Consider the following 17,297-nt stretch of genomic DNA (forward strand, 5'->3'; position numbering starts at 1 on the left):
GAACTTTTCATCTGATTTTAAAATCTCTTTGGATTGTGTTAACCGCAGACCTTGTTTCAGACATTTAACCAAAACATTAACTTCCAGACAATTGCTGACTCATTCCTGAGTTTTAGGGGGCCAGTTCTGAAAAGTGAAGTCAATGCTGAAGTGCCTTAAAGCTGCATTCTCTCTAGTGTCCACCAGGGGGCGACTCCTCTGGTTGTAAAGAAGTCTATGAGAAAATGACTCTACTTCTCTCTTGATTTATTACCTCAGTAAACATTGTAAACATGAGTTTATGGTCTCAATCTCTAGTTTCAAGTCTTCTTCAATACAGCATGATGTTCATTTAGTACATTATGGTCCATTTAGAGTCAAATAGACCATAAAGCAGAGTTTTTTAAATAGTTTACCGTAACCAGCTACCTCTAGGTGGGCGGGGTCTTCATTGTATGACTTGACTTGTTCAACTTTAACTTTTTACCTCTGGATACAACAATTGGATTTCACTCTTTGCTTCATTTTAAAGAAAGAACCAATGATACACATGGCCATCCTTTGTTTAATGACAGGAAATTAAAGTCAACAATGGTTCCTGGAGGTAAAGACAAATGATTCCCTGAGACTCAGTAACAGCCCTTTCAACCCTTAACCTGGTTGTTACATCGGTAAAAACATCACTTTACTTTATAAAGTACCTGCTGTTACATTATATAACATCATGATTTAGGGGTTGCTTTACTTAGCTCAGAGTGCGGTACCACTGCAAAACATTCCTATAAAATAAAATATACAAAGGACACTACAATAACCAAACGCGGAGAGTGAGGCGGAGGGACGGTTCGAACTAGTGTAGCATTAAAGCATGGTGGAATTAACAAATTAGCTAACCAGCCAGCTGCACGTTTGCTAGCTAGCTAGCGTGCTAATTCCACTATGTTTTAATGCTACACTGATTACAGAAAATGAGCCAAACAAAGATAGTTGAAAATAGTCCTAAACAAATTCAAAGTTACTCCTGTTTGAGAAAGGTTCCCAAACTTATTTAGGAAATTACTGAGCATTTTTAAATATTTAAATATATAAAGTAGGAGCCACAGATATGGTAAGGACATCTAAAAAGTATGACAACAAATAAAAAGCTAATCTGCTTCAGGACTTTGACGTCACCTTTTTTCCAGCTCATCAAATTCAAACCAGTGAACAAAATCAAGGACAAAAACATAAATACGGAAATCTCTCTTATGTGAATAAACAGCTCAAATTTTGTTTGAAAAATTGCGTTTCACTGTTGTTGTCATAACTGATAGAAATGATGGCCAAAGCTGCAACAATAAAACCCAAGTTTTAATAAAAACAGATCCATCCTATAAAGAAATAAATAACCGTTCTGATCTCTAATAAAAAAAAGCTCAATATAAGGCCAATATAAATAAATGTCTTTTAACTGCATATTTATTTAGACAGGCCAGCAGTAGGCATTGTAGGATTTAAATAAACTTCACAAACACAACAACACTAGCTATGATAAAAACATACAATGACAGCAACAGCTGAGAGCCCGGCAATAAAGATAGCAGAAACAAAAAGGGAACAGCTCGGTACATAATCATTCAAACCGGTTGTTTCAGTCTATTTGAGCCACACAGGCTCGAACATGAGAATCCCCGCTGGTGTTTTTATGTGTATTCTTCCTCTTTGCAGCTGATCTACGCAAAGAGTCACCTGAACACAAATCAAACAGCTGGAGGCGGTTTTAACAGCAGTCCTCTGCTGTTTTCTCCGATGGGTCCGTCTAAGCTTTGGCTCTCTGGTTGTAAACCCTGTTCACAACAAGGTTTTTTTTGTTATCTCTTCACTGTACATCCTTCTCAAAACAAAAACAAAATCTTCAAAAAGCTTCATATGATACAGTTCATGTTTCTCAGTGATGATACGCTGAATTCCATGTGCGGTACCAGGACCTGAAAGGACAAAGAGGATTATCCACTCAGACAAATAAAAAGTGATGCATTGCTGTAGATTTAATCCCAAAAGTATAGAGTGCTGCAGCGGTGAAATATTTGTGTAGGCCAACCCGGAAGTTGGCATTGAATTGGTTGCCTTGATAAAAAGCGAATGGGATTTTTCCATTAAATTATTGCATTGGAGACAAAAGCGGTGGTCCACAGGTGAGTTTGTGTTGGTGTTTCTTACCCTGGTGTGCTGTAGGAAGCTGTGTTAACCTGGGACGCTAAAGAGACGGAGGCTGCTGACAAACCGTTGGGAGAAGCTTCACGGCTTCCACTGTTTGGAGAGGAATTCGATGAAACTGGAAGGAAAAAGGTCAAAACATCATTATATAGTCTATATGCACACATACATGGATCATACTTTTATTACAGTCGTGTGCTATTTAGCCCTGGAGAGTAAGATAAGAGATGAAAATGTTTTGTTGTTTCCAACATCAAGAATGAACGTTATCAATAGTTGAACGTAGGAAACTTGCCTGTAGCCGGAGGGCTGTAGGATCTGGATGTTGTGGCCTGAAACTGTGTGAAAACGGATGAGATAAAACAAACTTCTCTTTAGGACTGTAAAATATATATGCTCTATGATATATATACTCCACTGATAGTTAGCGTATCTTAGCATAAAGACTGGAGGCAGAAGGAAACAGCTAGCCTCTGAATTAAATGATATCAATTAATTGTAACAATTAATACAAATAACAATGAATTAAAGGGAAAGTACACATGAAAGTTGTATATATTTTTTATTCTAAGAGAAAGAGATCGATGTTTTAGACAGCTAACCATTCTGGAGTTGTAGCTGTGTGACTTGACCGATATACTCGTCACCGGGCAGTAGATCCTCTTCTCCTTCTGACGCCGATTACAGAACCAAACTCGAACCACCTCCTTCTCCATGGCTAGCTGCTCTGAGATCAGGGTTATCTCTTCAGAGTTGGGCTTGGGGTTCTGAAGACAACAACAAAAAACAGGATTTCCTCATTTAATTAAAACATTAGGACGGGACATTTTTAAGGTATATAGAGCCTGGCAACCGCTGTTGGTGTCCATATATATTGTTCTTTAATTAAAACTTATGTAAAAAATATATAACTTATATGTTTGTAATATAGCTTTTTGTGTCTGTACATATGTAGAGATCAGGTGCGATGTCTGTTAGCCTAAGAGACAAAAAAGTTGGTTAATAATGCAAACCAACTTTTCTTCTATACGTAATAAATTCTATAAGTTAGTAAGATGAACATGCTCTCAATGGAAAAACCTGTTTATTATCTCCGCCAGGAGGATCATGCCACCGCTCACGTATGTGCCTCCGTGAGCCTAGTGAGTGTGAACCTCTGTGTCTGTCCACGGCTTATCTCACATTCTGCTGCAGCAAACTGCAGAATATTTTGGGTGGCAAGTTATGGCGGCATGCTAAAGGACCTTGCGTGATTGTGGTAACTCACGCTTTCACAAAACACCTTTTATTGACTGTTAGGGGCACATCTAAAAATGCGTGAAAAAAACGGCAGCCTTGCCGTTTTTTGCAGTACTGTAGCCCCTGTCATTTTTAAGCAACGAAAACCTGCTAGCTGCGATGACGATGATGATAAAGTTGCAGTAATTTAGTAGTAAGCCGCTGACTAAACAAAACAAAGTCAAAACAAAGATAGATGAATTTCTAGGACCTAAATCCTCCACACTAGCTTCACTGCATCATTTGTCAGTTTGGACTTTAAGAGTGAAGCAAGTAAAAAAGTCTGTATGACAGATGATTAAGCTCCGGTACGTCCTACCCAAAAATGGTTAACTTTTCCTCCATACATCGACCGTAGACTGATATTTACGGCAGAAGAAACGATTTTTCCAGCTGTAATTGGTTGTTCCTCGTCACATGACATGCTGCAGACTTAATTAGTTTTATCTTGGGGTACCCCTCTTGCTTTTGAGCGCGCCTTCTTTGTGTCTACATTGGCAACAATAGATTTGAGGGCGCAAAAAAAAACCGCTTCATGTGAACGAACCCTTATGCTGCCATTGACTGCCTGCTGACTTATTCACTACTCTTAACCAACCCACAGCCAGTGGTGGCCAGAAGTGATAACACAGCTGAGTGCATCGCCAACCACCAGCCGCTACTCTGCGCCCAGTGGTGAGATATGTTTTTTCACTTTTAGTAATTTTGGACGATGTGTTTAGCTTACAGCTAACGAAACAAACAGTATACACACTGCTGAGTACATCGTATTTTCAACAAGATTGTGTAAAATGTCCAATAGGACGACTTTGAGCCGATTGCTTGCATACACCGCCGCTTGTTTTTGAGTTTGAATCAAGTGTTTTTTACGACGCCTTACAGCTCATTGGTGTCTCGACAATAGTTAGCCAATTGTCTGTTGTATTCATTCAATCACACAATACAGCAGTGGTCGTTGCAGACACACCTGACGGAGATCTGCACTGCACTGACTGCACCTTTCTAGTATTAAATATAGATTTAGTTTTGAACTCACATCAAGGAAACGCTTCTCCAGAGTCATCTTGATGTTTGTTTCAATGCTCGTCCTCTTTTTCCGTTTGCGTCCGTAACCCTCTATCAGCGGCGGCAGAGAGGTGGGGTTGTTCATCAAGTCAGGAGGTGAGTTCTCTAATGTAAAAAAAAAAAACAAGACTTGTTTTTGTTTTGGTGAGACAATTTTATTGAATTTTACATTTGATTTACTTCTTTTCTTGCCCCTTTTCATATCCAGCCAGAATATCAGTGATACTGTAATTTAAAAAATGCAGTCACTGTGTTGTACCTGCGTCACTCAGCCATTTCTCCAGCAAAGGTTTGAGCTTGCACATGTTTTTGAAGCTGAGGTTTAGAGCCTCGAAGCGAGAGATTGTGGTCTGACTGAAATCGTTCCCGTACAGTTTTCCCATCGCAAGGCCCACATCTCCCTGTGAAAACACAAAACGCGTGAACTATTTCACCTTCTCATCATACAAAACAAATTAAATATACTTCATCAGTTTGACAAAAGATCCTGATCCCAGGCTTCTTCAGTGATGCCGCATATTGCCACTACTTTTGGTGGAAAAAAGGGTGTTAATGCCTTTAAAGGCCTTAGAAACTTGGTCTCTTGGTTTTCAATCTTCTCCAGAACATAAAAAAATACATATCTCAATAAGCACCAGTTTTCAGGGAAACAAAGTATAGTTCTTCTTCTTAATTACCTGGGTGAAGCCCAGTTTGATGCGTCGTTGTTTGAATGCTTTAGCAAACTGCTCCAGCTCTTCCAGATCACTGGGTTCCTCCTGCGGTGGCACTGACATGTGTTTGGGCATCTGCAGGTGGGACATGTCCATGTGGTTCTCCATAGACGGGCCTACCAGACCGGAGCGACTCATAGCCTGGATCAGATAACAGGCAACACAGAAATAATGTTTCAGTTTCCAGGTGACGTAAAAGAAAACAAAATGTTTTTACTGTCCTGTAGCACAACAACAACGTTTATTTGGCCAGATGTCCAGATTATGTCTCTCTGCTTCATGCATTCACTTTGTGCTGAAGTGTGTGGAGACAGGAAGTGGTCTCGATTTACCTGGGGAGTCAGAGCCAGTCCAGGTTGATGCTGAAGGAGACTAGTTTGACTCTGGCAGGGAAGGGACAGCAGGTTCTGCTGCAGAAGGGCTGCAAAGGAAAACAGCAGATTTTGATCAATTATCTGTTGTCAAGAAATAGATGCAGCATGCACATTCCCCCAAAAACCAGGGTACATCACCGTGTAGCCCCACCCTAAAGCATCCCCTGCTTTATGGTCTGTTTGACTCTAAATGGACCATAATGTACTAAATGAACATCATGCTGTATTGAAGAAGACTTGAAACTAGAGATTGAGACCATAAACTCATGTTTACAATGTTTACTGGGGTAATAAATCAAGAGAGAAGTAGAGTCATTTTCTCATAGACTTCTATACAACCAGAGGAGTCGCCCCCTGGTGGACACTAGAGAGAATGCAAGTGTATGGCACTGCAGAATTGACTTTAATTTTCAGAACCAGAGGTTGCCGCCTGCATAGAACTGAGCTGGCTGTTTTCCCCCGGCGTTAAATCTTGATGCTAAGCTAGGCTCACTAGAACAAGAACGCTTTTCAAGATGTTTGACTATTCCTTGACAAGAACACGTCATATCTAATAGAGATATTTCAGCTTTCTTACCAAGAAATAGTCCCGCACATTAAGATCAAAAACTTTGGTAGTTGTGCAGATTAAAGAAACAAGTTTGGACAGAGCCACGCTAGCTGTTTCCCTCTGTTTCCAGTCTTTGTGCTAAGCTAAAACAACCGGCTGCTGAAACCATGAATTTCTACAAAAACGTGTCAGTTTTAGGACTCCACCTTGGTGGCTGGTGGGGCTCTGGGAGAGCAGGAAGGGTGAGGGAGACGACAGGTGAGACGGTGGCATCAGAACCAGCTGCTGCATGGTGTGAAGAGAGGTGAGCTCCTGTAGCAAAGACAAACAAACAAGACAACAAGCTGTAAATACAGCCTTCAGGGTTACATATATATATATATATGAGCACTGTGCACATTTACCAAAGCATTTCACTGAGGTACTTTACAGGAGTATTTCAATTCAATGCTACTCCACTTCATTTCAGAAGGAAATATTGTACTTTTTCTCTCATTACATTTATCTGACAGCTTTCATAACATATGATCAGCTTATAAAACATGATGCATTTCTTTAATTTATAACTCAGAATTATCTAAAGTATTAAAAGTTAACAACATCAACTATTTAATTGTTGAATCCCTTATTCAATCACAACTTCTTAGATACCAATGTGACCAAATGTCTTTTTTTTTGGATTTGTCAAAAGAATTCTTTGGTTCATTTTTATTATGTTTCCGGTGATTTAGCTCAGTAAGAAGTAAATAAACTTCCATCACTGACACCTTGTGCAACTATAGCTGATTACTGGCTCACACACTTCCTTACACAATATGCATCGTGTAAAATAGAATGATATATTGCAATGAAAATTGGCTAACTTATCTATTTATTTTATTTTAGCTTACTGGGATTTAGGGGATATAATATGGGATAGATTTTTTGTATTAGATCAATTTATTTATTGTGTTTTCGAGAATTTGGGGGTTATAAACTGGGGTATTCATACATTTTTATTTTATATATTTATTTAATATATTATGACACACTGACATTTTGGGGTCATAGGGTGATATTTTATTTTTAATGTATTTTATATTCTATTTTGGCTAACTGGCATTTTGGGGTTATGAGATGGGCTATTTATTTTTAAGCTCCTGTGTATTGTTGGGATTATTTGCGTTGTCTTTGTGTTCATGTGTCAAATAGGATAATAAAATGTTAAAACAACAGACCCCAGACAGCTGACCTCCAGGCACTGGAGAGCTCTGTGTCAGGTGACATGTCTTCAGTGTGGCGGCTGAATGAGGCGAGCCGTTGATCTCCTCTGTCTTTATCTGAGACATCGAAAGCACAACCAGTAACAGTATTAACCCAGGTTTCTTATGGATGGGTTGAATAATTAAAGGGATGGGAAATATTGACGGTGCATAATAAATGAGCATGTTTACATGTGTGTAGAGAGACAGTTCACACACACACACACACATTCTCCAGGACCAGTTTGGTCACTAAACATGACACAAAGAGTGATAGACTCCCTCCCCTCGGGCTAGCCAGTATGCAAATACCCCCCCCCCCCCCCCCCCTCCTAACCCCTGAAAGCCATGTCACTTCCTGAAAACACGAGCACTGAAAAAAGAAATGCCCTCCTCTTGCCAAAAAAAAAAAAAGAGTGTTTGGAGAAGTAATCCAAATAGCTGCAAACTATTTGAGATGTTTCTAAAGAGTCATTATTGAGGTGTTGTGTGGGGAGAGCAGGTGGTTTATCCTCAGGGTGTTAGCCGTCTAAAGTCAGTTGATTCTCGTGCCTCTCGGCTATTTATATTCCAATTTAGCTTCGTTATTAAGTGCACATTAAGTCTTGTGATGATCTTTATTTCACTTGTTATCAACAAATACCACGAAGAGACAGAAACCAACAATGAATTCATACTTCTAACAAGTATTTTCTGTGCTTCCAAAGCCTTATAATTCTTATTTCTCTGTGCTATAGAGCTACACTATCGTCCAGAAAAACATTTTCAGTCAATCCCACATAGACCGTCCTGCTGCTGATACTCGTCAAAAACCAACTGCGCATTAATCTACCACTGAAAATAGTCCTCAACTGTTTTCTACATTTTAAGTAAAGTTTGCTAAAAAACTACAGTGCCCAGCTGTTTTAGGGAAATTACTGGGTCTTTTTAAGATAAAACAATATACCTGTGATCTGTTTTTAAAGATATGTCTTCAGTTGGAATCAATGGGTTGGGTCAATGAGAGCCTCAGACAGCGTGCGGAAGTCAGAAAGTACAGCAAGTATTTATGTATACACAGACTTAAAAATAATTGTGGCTTTTGGTCTTTGCATAAGATTTGTTGGCAATAGCAAAAACTACAGAACAACACATATCCTTTAACATACAAGCAGCAAGATATAATAGTTGTTTTTTATCATTTGCTTTGTCTCAATTATTGAAAATGAATTGTTTTAATTTTCAAAACAATCATTTTAAATCTCTGAACAGTTAGTTTGTTGTTTACAACAAATTCAAAAATTCTCATTCATAGAAAGCGTTGAGTAAAAATTAACAATTTAATGCTTCATCCACACACTCCTGTTACAGCGTAGGATAGCACATTGCTATCGCCAGATGGTTGACAATTTTCTGTAACCAGTGTAGCATTAAAGCATGGTGGAATTAGCCAGCTAGCTAACTAACTAGCAGATAACTGGCTAGTTAGCTAGCTGGCTAATTCCACCATGCTTTAATGCTGCACTGGCCACCAGCCTGCTGTTCAGCTCATTCTGTAACCAGTATAGCATTAAAGCATGGTGGAAACCTAGCCAGCTGTACACTAGCTATCTTATTCCACCATGCTTTAATGCTACACTGGTTACTGAATGAGCTGAACAGCAGGCTGGTGGCCAGTGTAGCATTAAAGCATGGTGGAAATAGTGAGCTAGCTAGTATGCTGGTTCAGAATATTATATTACTGGATTATGAGGCTAGCTGCCTTGCTAGTTCTCCGTGAAATATTCTCCACAACTTTTCTTTCATAGTTTGTGCCATCATATGCAACATAATCAATTCATTTCTCAGAATCTATCAAACATACATTTATGAAATGGTGTTATGCACCGTGAGAAAGTAGTTTTTTACTGAACTATCGCAGCTTTTTAAAATGTTGCAGGGTTTGTTTGTTTTTTGACATGGGTGTCATTTTTTGGCAAATTTTGTGTTCACTTTCAATGACTTTACATGGAAGATTAAAGGTGAATTTTCTGTTTACGGGACATGTAACACACAAATAAATGACTGTATATATACACATATCATATTTCTGTGTACTACGTTAATGACGTTTCCGAGTAAACTTTTCCCTGCTGTTAGAATTAGAATTTAAAAAGCCTCAGTGTGATACACGGCAGCATTCAGCGAGAAAAAAACATTCTTGTATAGTACAGGAAGCATTCAGTGTCAGCAAAATAGATATTTGTAGATATGAAACATTTCCAGGTTAAAGAAACATCTGAACATTTTGATCAGTACGGCTCACGCAATGACAATTTTTTGCAGACATGCGATAGAATTTTAATGTCATATGAAGCAGTTATGATAACAGTTTAGAGAATGTTTATTTAAATGAGCCAAAGTAAAAAACTGTAACAGGATCCTGGTGGTTTGGTTGAGTCTTTGCTTTCTCTGGATGCTTTTTCTCATAATTTTCAGTTATTTAAGAGGGGAAACGGCTTAAATACTAGTAACACTGAGTGACGTTAACGTTAAAGATATTTTTTAAAGATTAGGAAAAGTATTTGATCCATGTCTGCTGGATACAAACATTAGCATGCTAGCAAACAGGAAAAGTTACTACGTGTTAAACTAAATAATTTAAATCCTCCTGGTGACAGAAATAGTATTCATTAAATCCTCATTGAACACAGGAAGTGCAGTAGTGAATCATTAAAAACTCTGTTACTCACATGTCGATTGAAGTCGATTCCGTTTCGCTCTAAATGTCAGAAGAGAGAGAAAGAGATTCAGTTTTGTTTTTAAATGTCGACGTTCAGCTTCTTCAGAGTGACACACAGAACAAGTGAAATAATAGAATAGACTTTCATATAACTTTATTTAAAATTCAATTAAGCTGAACGAAAACTATAGCTGTAAAAACAAAGGTGAGTTTTTTGGCTTTTCTTTTGTAGTTTGATTTGACTTGTATCTAAAACACACAGAGTATAAGGTGTTACAGTAAGAACAACTTCTCTCATATGGTCCCAAGTTAAAATGTTAAAAGTAAGACATGTTGACAGTTGACTTGAATCAGTGCAAACTAAACCACAACATAACTACACCTGGATACAACACAAACAGATACATAGTAGCTGGAAAACAAAAGATAGACAGACAGATAGATAGATAGATAGATAGATGGTTGGTCACTCCGTAGTCGTGTTAGGAGTTAGTCATATGAGTCGCAAGTCACGTAAATTGCTTGTCATTCGGTAGTCCCGTGAGTAGTTAGTCCCATGAGTCGCTAGTTACATGAGTCGTTAGTCACTCGTTAGTCACTCTGTAGTCCCGTGAGTAGTTAGTCCCATGAGTCGCTAGTTACATGAGTCGTTAGTCACTCGTTAGTCACTCTGTAGTCCCGTGAGTAGTTAGTCCCATGAGTCGCTAGTTACATGAGTCATTAGTTATGTGAGTCGTTACGCCCACTCTGTAGTCACGTAAATTGCTTGTCATTTGGCAGTCCCGTGAGTAGTTACTCCCATGAGTCGTTACTCCCATGAGTCGCTAGTTTCATAAGTCGTTAGTTATGTGAGTCGTTACGCCCACTCTGTAGTCCCATGAGTTGTTAGTCATGTGAGTTGCAAGTCACTAGAGTTGCTAGTCATACGGTAGTTATATGATTAGTTACTCTCACATCGTAGTCGCGTGAGTCGTTAGTCCCGTAAGTAGTTAGTCCCATGAGTCGCTAGTTACATGAGACGTTAGTTATGTGAGACGTTAGTCCCGTGAGTCACCTAAGTCGCAAGTCACTTGATAATCGCTTGAGTCACTAGTCACGTGATTTGTTAGTTCTGTGAGTCGTTAGTCACTTGATTTTTTTGAAATTTCTATTCAACATCTTAACATGCTTTCAAACATATCGCTTATTTTTTGTTTTGTCTTATTTAGTTATGTTTTGTTCTGTCTGTGCTATGATGTTTATTCTAAATGAGGCTGTCAAAGACAAAGACAAACTGTACAAAGTTTTTCTTGCTCATGACTGTTTTTGTCCTGTTTTTCTCTCCTTCTATTTTTGTTGTATATATTGTTGCTTTAATCAATAATAGTTAACATGTAATAGAAACATGTTAAATGAACAGTTTTGCTATCTGTATTTTCGCCAAATAAGAAAAAAAAAACATGACAAAGAAAAGGACACAAGGACACAAGGACACAAGGTTTTGTCCTGCACTGACCATCGGTCCGTGTTTAAAGAGAGGAAGAGGACCGATGGAGGAGGAGAGTTCAAAGGTGTGCTTGATAAGCTCACATCATTTGAATGTCAAATGCGGCCTCCGGGACTGTGTGTGTGTGTGCGTGTGTGTGTGAGTGTGTGTGTGTGTATATGTGTGCGTGAGAGAGGCAGTGAGACACACGATGCAAATACACCAATAACCCCCCCCCCCCCCCCCTCACCACCACCCCACCATGTCACTTGCCCCCCCCCCCCCCCCCCCCCCCCAGCACAACCAGCATAACCAGCATCACAGCCAAACTTCCAGTATGGAAATGACCAAGACATGCAAATCAGCTTCAGCTGTGAGCGCAGGAAGCCGTGTTAGTACTCTGTCCTGCACACACACACACACACACACACACACACACACACACACACACACACACACACACACACACACGCACACTGAAAAACGACGACTTAACCCTTGTGTTGTCCTGGGGTCATTTTTGACCCCAGGACAGCACAAAATGTTCTAAATAAATGAGACATCATATTTTTGGTTTAATATTGAATGACTTTTCCTAATTTAATGGGGACAACTGGGTAAACACAAATTCAACATGTTGATATGTAAAGTGATATGTAAAGCCATTAAAACACCCAAAAAATATCTCTTTCCAATTTTAGGTCAATCAGTGAGATTTGATGGTGATCTGCATATTTCTCCATAGTCCCGTAACAGGGATTCTGGATGTATACGGGTTTGGGTGTCGGGGGGGTTGTTTTATTTAAAGGGCTATTTAGGTAGTCAACAAAAAACTAAGTACCTGACACATAAACTTTGGTAGCAATTTTAATTACAATAATGTTCTGCAGGTTCAAATTGCTGGGGTCAAAAATGACCCCAGAGGACAACAGGTGTGATTATGTGCTGCCATTAGAAAAATTCAAATGATTCAAAAACAGCATCCTCACTAAACTTTGATAGGTACCTCTCTGTGATCAGTCAAATAGTAAAAAATAATATAAAGTCAAAATAATTCATTGTTTCATTGTATTTTCACTCAAAAACAGGGTAGACTTTTATGTAAACAAGGTCTATTGGCCCTAAATTCCAAAATGAAGGGAAACATTTGTTGTAATGATTTGGACTGAAGTAAGACTAAAGGTGTAAAACAGAATTGATTGACAATTTATACTATATGCTTTAAAAACAGTCAAACCAGGTGGGGTCATTTTTGACCCCAGAGGACAACAAGTGTATGGCAGTCGGGAGGACAACACAAGTTAATTAAAGGGTTGTTTCGTCTGTCACTCCATCTGTTTGTCCTAAAAAAAGTGTCTTTTTCTTAAAGAGTGCCTGAGTAAATTATTACAAACTGCTGGAGTGATATTCACCCCTTTGGCACAATAATCAATTTGACTTCAGTTAATCTTGAGGGCTGAACAAAAGATGTGTCCCGGTGCCATTCTACATCCTAGTAGAGAGAATAAGTACTTTATTTATCATTTAATGAATCCAATGAACAAAAACGTGTCAACAATAGCTTAAAAAAGGAGGTTCTTACTGCACTATATATGTGTGAGGTCGCCATAGAGCAAGCAGTGCTAGATGAAACGCAACAAATACTGTAAAAGGTAGTAGTACTGTTTACTTTAAGTACTATTATAGTAAATGTCACTGTGCATTTACATTTTGTACGAACAACAAATTTTACAATACGAACACGTCACAAATTGTGATGTTCAAACCTCACGTGTATTTAAAGGATGTCCAATGTCTATATTTTTATTATTGTCAGCCAACTGCATCTTTAAAAGTAATTAAACACAAATATATAGTTTCGTTTTTTTTTAAAGGGTTCATGAACGTGTCACACTTCTTTTTTTTTTGGTGTTTTCATTTGTTGACAAAAAGTCAAATGTAGAATATTTTCAGACTTATTACTTTTTTCTACAATTTTGCAGCTTTGTGCATTGCATTATGGGACAGCAGACTCAGTTTAGGCACTTTTATATGAAACTGAACATCTAATTATTCACTCTGTCACTTTGATTAATCACATGTTCTGTTTTCCAATCGATAAACTATGTAGTGTTCTTCTCTTCATTAACAAGCTCGCTCTGACATGAGGATTATTGTTTTGCATCTGTCCTTTCTGTTTTCACATGTCATTATGTTTTTAATTAGTTGGACAGTGAAGTAGATAGTATATTAATATTATTCTGTGTTTCTTTTGATTTTCAAGATATAAAAAATAAAAAACACAGCAGAAAGCTTCACAACAGAGAGAGTTTAAATCAAAGATCAGACAAAACATTTTTAATTAAAGTATCTGCAAAGAATTTAGAATGTGTCTGCAAAATGTTCCAGCTCTCAGCAACTTAAAGGGACAGTGCACCCCATATTTGTCCTCTCACCTGTAGTGCAATTTATCATTCTAGATCGTTTTAGTGTGAGTTGTCTAGTTTTGGAGATATCTACCGTAGAGATGTCTGCCCTCTCTCTAATGTAATGGGACCCAGCTACTCAAGATAATCTACAGACTTTGTTGTGAGCAGTTTCATGTAGGAACTACTTTCTTTCTACCTTAGTTCCTGCATGTAGCTGCTCACAACAAAGTCTGTATTTATTATTTTACTCCTATTATATTGAAGAGAAGAAAGAAATCTCTACGGCCATTATCTCGAAAATTAGGTATAAATAGCATTACATGTAAAAGGATATGTATATATATAAATATATATTTTGGGGTGAACTGTCCCTTTAAGCACAATTTAAAGAAGATCTTGGTTCAAAAGACTTTCCTTAACCTTAACTGAAGCTTTTGTTGCCTAAACCCAACAACACAGAGGATTCTGGGTAAAAAAAACAAATCTCTGGTGTCAAAGTCTTGCACTTCGTACGTCCAACAGCAACCCAGACTATGACAATGTTCATAATTTCTAGGAGTTTGAGTTGCACAAAGAGAGTCTCAAACAACTCCCCTCTCTTTGACTTCCCTTTGATAGTTGGGGAGTTAAAGGGTCAGTTCGCCTACATTATACAAATCCTCTCACTTTCCCTGTGGCCGTATCGCTCCACGTGGACAGTTCTGGTTTCATTTGTTTATGTTCGTCTCTGAGATTGTTAAAAATAATGAATATGTTTTGTTTAAGAGAGACAATATGTTTATATTTGAGCTGATATTAATACACTCAGGCCTCCTAATAACTAATAACGAGCGCTGCATGAACAAGTGCAGCTTTGGCTTCATCTGATCTGACAAAAGAATGCTCATATATTGATCAAAAACACAGACGTGATGCACTTCCACGAAACAGAGACGTTTCTCTCACGCAGCCATTGTCTGAATTTAAAAGTTCCACTTTTTTTCTGCCTGTGGTTCCTGGTTTTTTGTTTTTTGGTGTGTGGTTGGTGTCCTCGGCCACCCGCAGGGCAGCCGGCATGCTTCTCTCATCAAACAGCCTCAGGGGCATCCTGGTACGGCAACCAACTGCCACGATATCCACACACACACACACACACACACACACACACACACACTGACACACTGCTTCCTATGAAACAGGAGCTGGTCTAAATTATGCTTTTATTTCAGCCACATCATACGGACCAGTACGAGGACAATATTTGTACCTTTGAGAAGTCGTACTTAAAGAGACAGTCCACCCCAAAATCAAAAAATATATTTTTCCTTTTACCTGTATAGTTTTTATTTCAATCTAAACTGCCATTGTAAATAGAAATTTGTTCTTAATGACTTCGTCTGTTACATAAATGGTTAAATGATAAGAAAATTGGAAGCAAAGAAGTATAATTTGGGTGAACTGACCCTTTAAATCTTGAATTTGTCGAAGTGAAGCAGAGCAGAGATCGTTTATCTGCACCTGCTCTCTTTGTTAAACCCCCGTCTCGTAAATGATGAACATTTTGTGTAAATCGAATGGCTGCCTTGATTATGTTCAGCAGAAACGTTTCATTGATATTCTGGGTTGATGTTAAACGTACAAATTGACAGACTTTGACACCATGGAGTTGTTGTTTATTTACCCAGAGTTTAGGCAACAAAATCACTTTGTTTCAGGTGAAGGAAAGACTTTCGACTTCTTTGAATCATTCTTAAAGGGACAGTTCACCTGATCAAATCATGACCCGGTTACTCAAGATAATGCAGACTTTGTTGTGAGCAGTTTCATGCAGGAACTATGGTTGGTAGAAAATAGTTCCTACATGAAACTGCTCACAACAAAGTCTATCTGTGTTTTTTTGTGTGTGTATCACTTTAAGCAACACAAGCCGAGAGTCATATAATCCCATTATATTGGAGAAAAGGCAAACATCTCTACATTTGATATCTCCAACACTAGACAACTCACACCAAAACAATCTAGATTGATACACAGCACGACAGGTAAGATTTGAGGTGAACTGTCACTTTAAATACAACTTCTCATCCTGGTCCAAATGATGTGGTAGAAATAAAAGCAGCATTTTGAACGTGTCGTAAAAATATGTGTTTTTGATCGTAGGGTGAACTGTCCCTTTAAGTTCTTTAGAAAGGGAACATTTAGCAAATACATTCTGTGTTTTTTGAGACTTTGCAGATACGTTTATTAAAAATGTTTCCTCAAGTATTAACCTGATGTAAATAAAAGCACCAAAGATCATTGAACCAAGAAGGAAAAAGTACATTTTAGTCTTTTTAAATGTTCTGAAGATAATTGAGTCCAACAAATAAATTAATTTCAGAGATTATTTTTACCACTTAAGAAAAAGCAAACACAAACAATCTTCTTATATTATACTCTTTGTGTTGAAGCTGTTAAACTCCCTAAATAAAAAACAGATGTTCAAATATAAAGACAATAAACAACAATATCACACAAACTCTTCTGTGTGTGTGGAGAGGATTCAGCTGTGGGGTGGGGTTTAAAAACAGACAAACAGGTGAAACCATCCTTACCTGTCGGCTCGGCCGGAGCCTCCGACTGCTCCACCGTGTCTGCGCTCATCTTAATATCTGCAACGATAAATACAGCTGATTTTCCTACAGGATTGTGGCTTTACGAGGATAATGAAGCACCCAGGAAAATGATCTTGAGTTTATTCTAATGGCTTCCCCTCCCCTCCCACCACACAGAAAAACACTCCTAGTTGTAATATTCATAAGCTGATGTTCCCATGAAGCACTTTGATGAAGGAACCTCTCATTTGAACTCTGTGAGGGTAATAAATAAAAGTAATGAAGTTGAGAGTGACTCACCTTCAGACAGACCAACAGTTTGCGTCGCTCCAGCTGCCGTGCGTCCCCTGATTATTCAAAAAGGAAGCAAGTGTTGTGGATGAAAACTTTTTGGAAAAATCCACCGGCTGCTCATCAGCATTTTCCTAAGTGGAGAAACTAAGTTCACCCTCTGCAGGAGCCTGCAGCTCTGCAATGCATGAAGGGATGATTTGCATATTTGGCTCAGTGCGACCTATCCAGCTTCAGACTGTTTGCATAAAACAACAATGGGCTCACTGCAAATTACAGCGTGTGTGTGTGAGTGTGTGTGTGTGAGTGTGTGAGTGTGTGTGAGTGTGTGGGGGGGTAGCAAGATGCTGTAGTGGTCGTTTACAACTTGATAGATGAGGAGGAAGTGGGTTTACTCTCCTTTATATTCCACAGAAACAGGTGTGTATACTTCATATATACCTGTGTATATCCACCACTTTAT

General features: G+C 38.5%; 1 protein-coding gene across 2 annotated transcripts; it reads right to left on the reverse strand.

The window, feature by feature from the left end:
- Positions 1-1,906: 1,906 nt before the first annotated feature.
- Positions 1,907-16,592, reverse strand: pou2f3 (POU class 2 homeobox 3). Of its 2 annotated transcripts, none has more exons than XM_076102403.1 (12): positions 16,544-16,592; positions 10,108-10,142; positions 7,373-7,474; positions 6,335-6,464; positions 5,564-5,652; positions 5,196-5,372; positions 4,778-4,919; positions 4,490-4,623; positions 2,778-2,942; positions 2,470-2,507; positions 2,179-2,298; positions 1,907-1,946 (listed from the first exon to the last, which is right to left on the reverse strand). In XM_076102403.1, exons 1-12 carry the CDS (start codon positions 16,590-16,592, stop codon positions 1,907-1,909), a joined length of 1,221 nt encoding a protein of 406 aa, XP_075958518.1. The 2 variants fall into 2 exon arrangements, with proteins under 2 accessions (XP_075958518.1, XP_075958519.1); XM_076102404.1 differs by having other exon boundaries at positions 6,362-6,467.
- Between the last annotated feature and the right edge of the window lie 705 nt (positions 16,593-17,297).

This window comes from Anarhichas minor, unplaced genomic scaffold (assembly GCF_050575085.1).
Source record: "Anarhichas minor isolate MPS153535 unplaced genomic scaffold, ASM5057508v1 ptg000027l, whole genome shotgun sequence".
Taxonomy (NCBI): domain Eukaryota; kingdom Metazoa; phylum Chordata; class Actinopteri; order Perciformes; family Anarhichadidae; genus Anarhichas; species Anarhichas minor.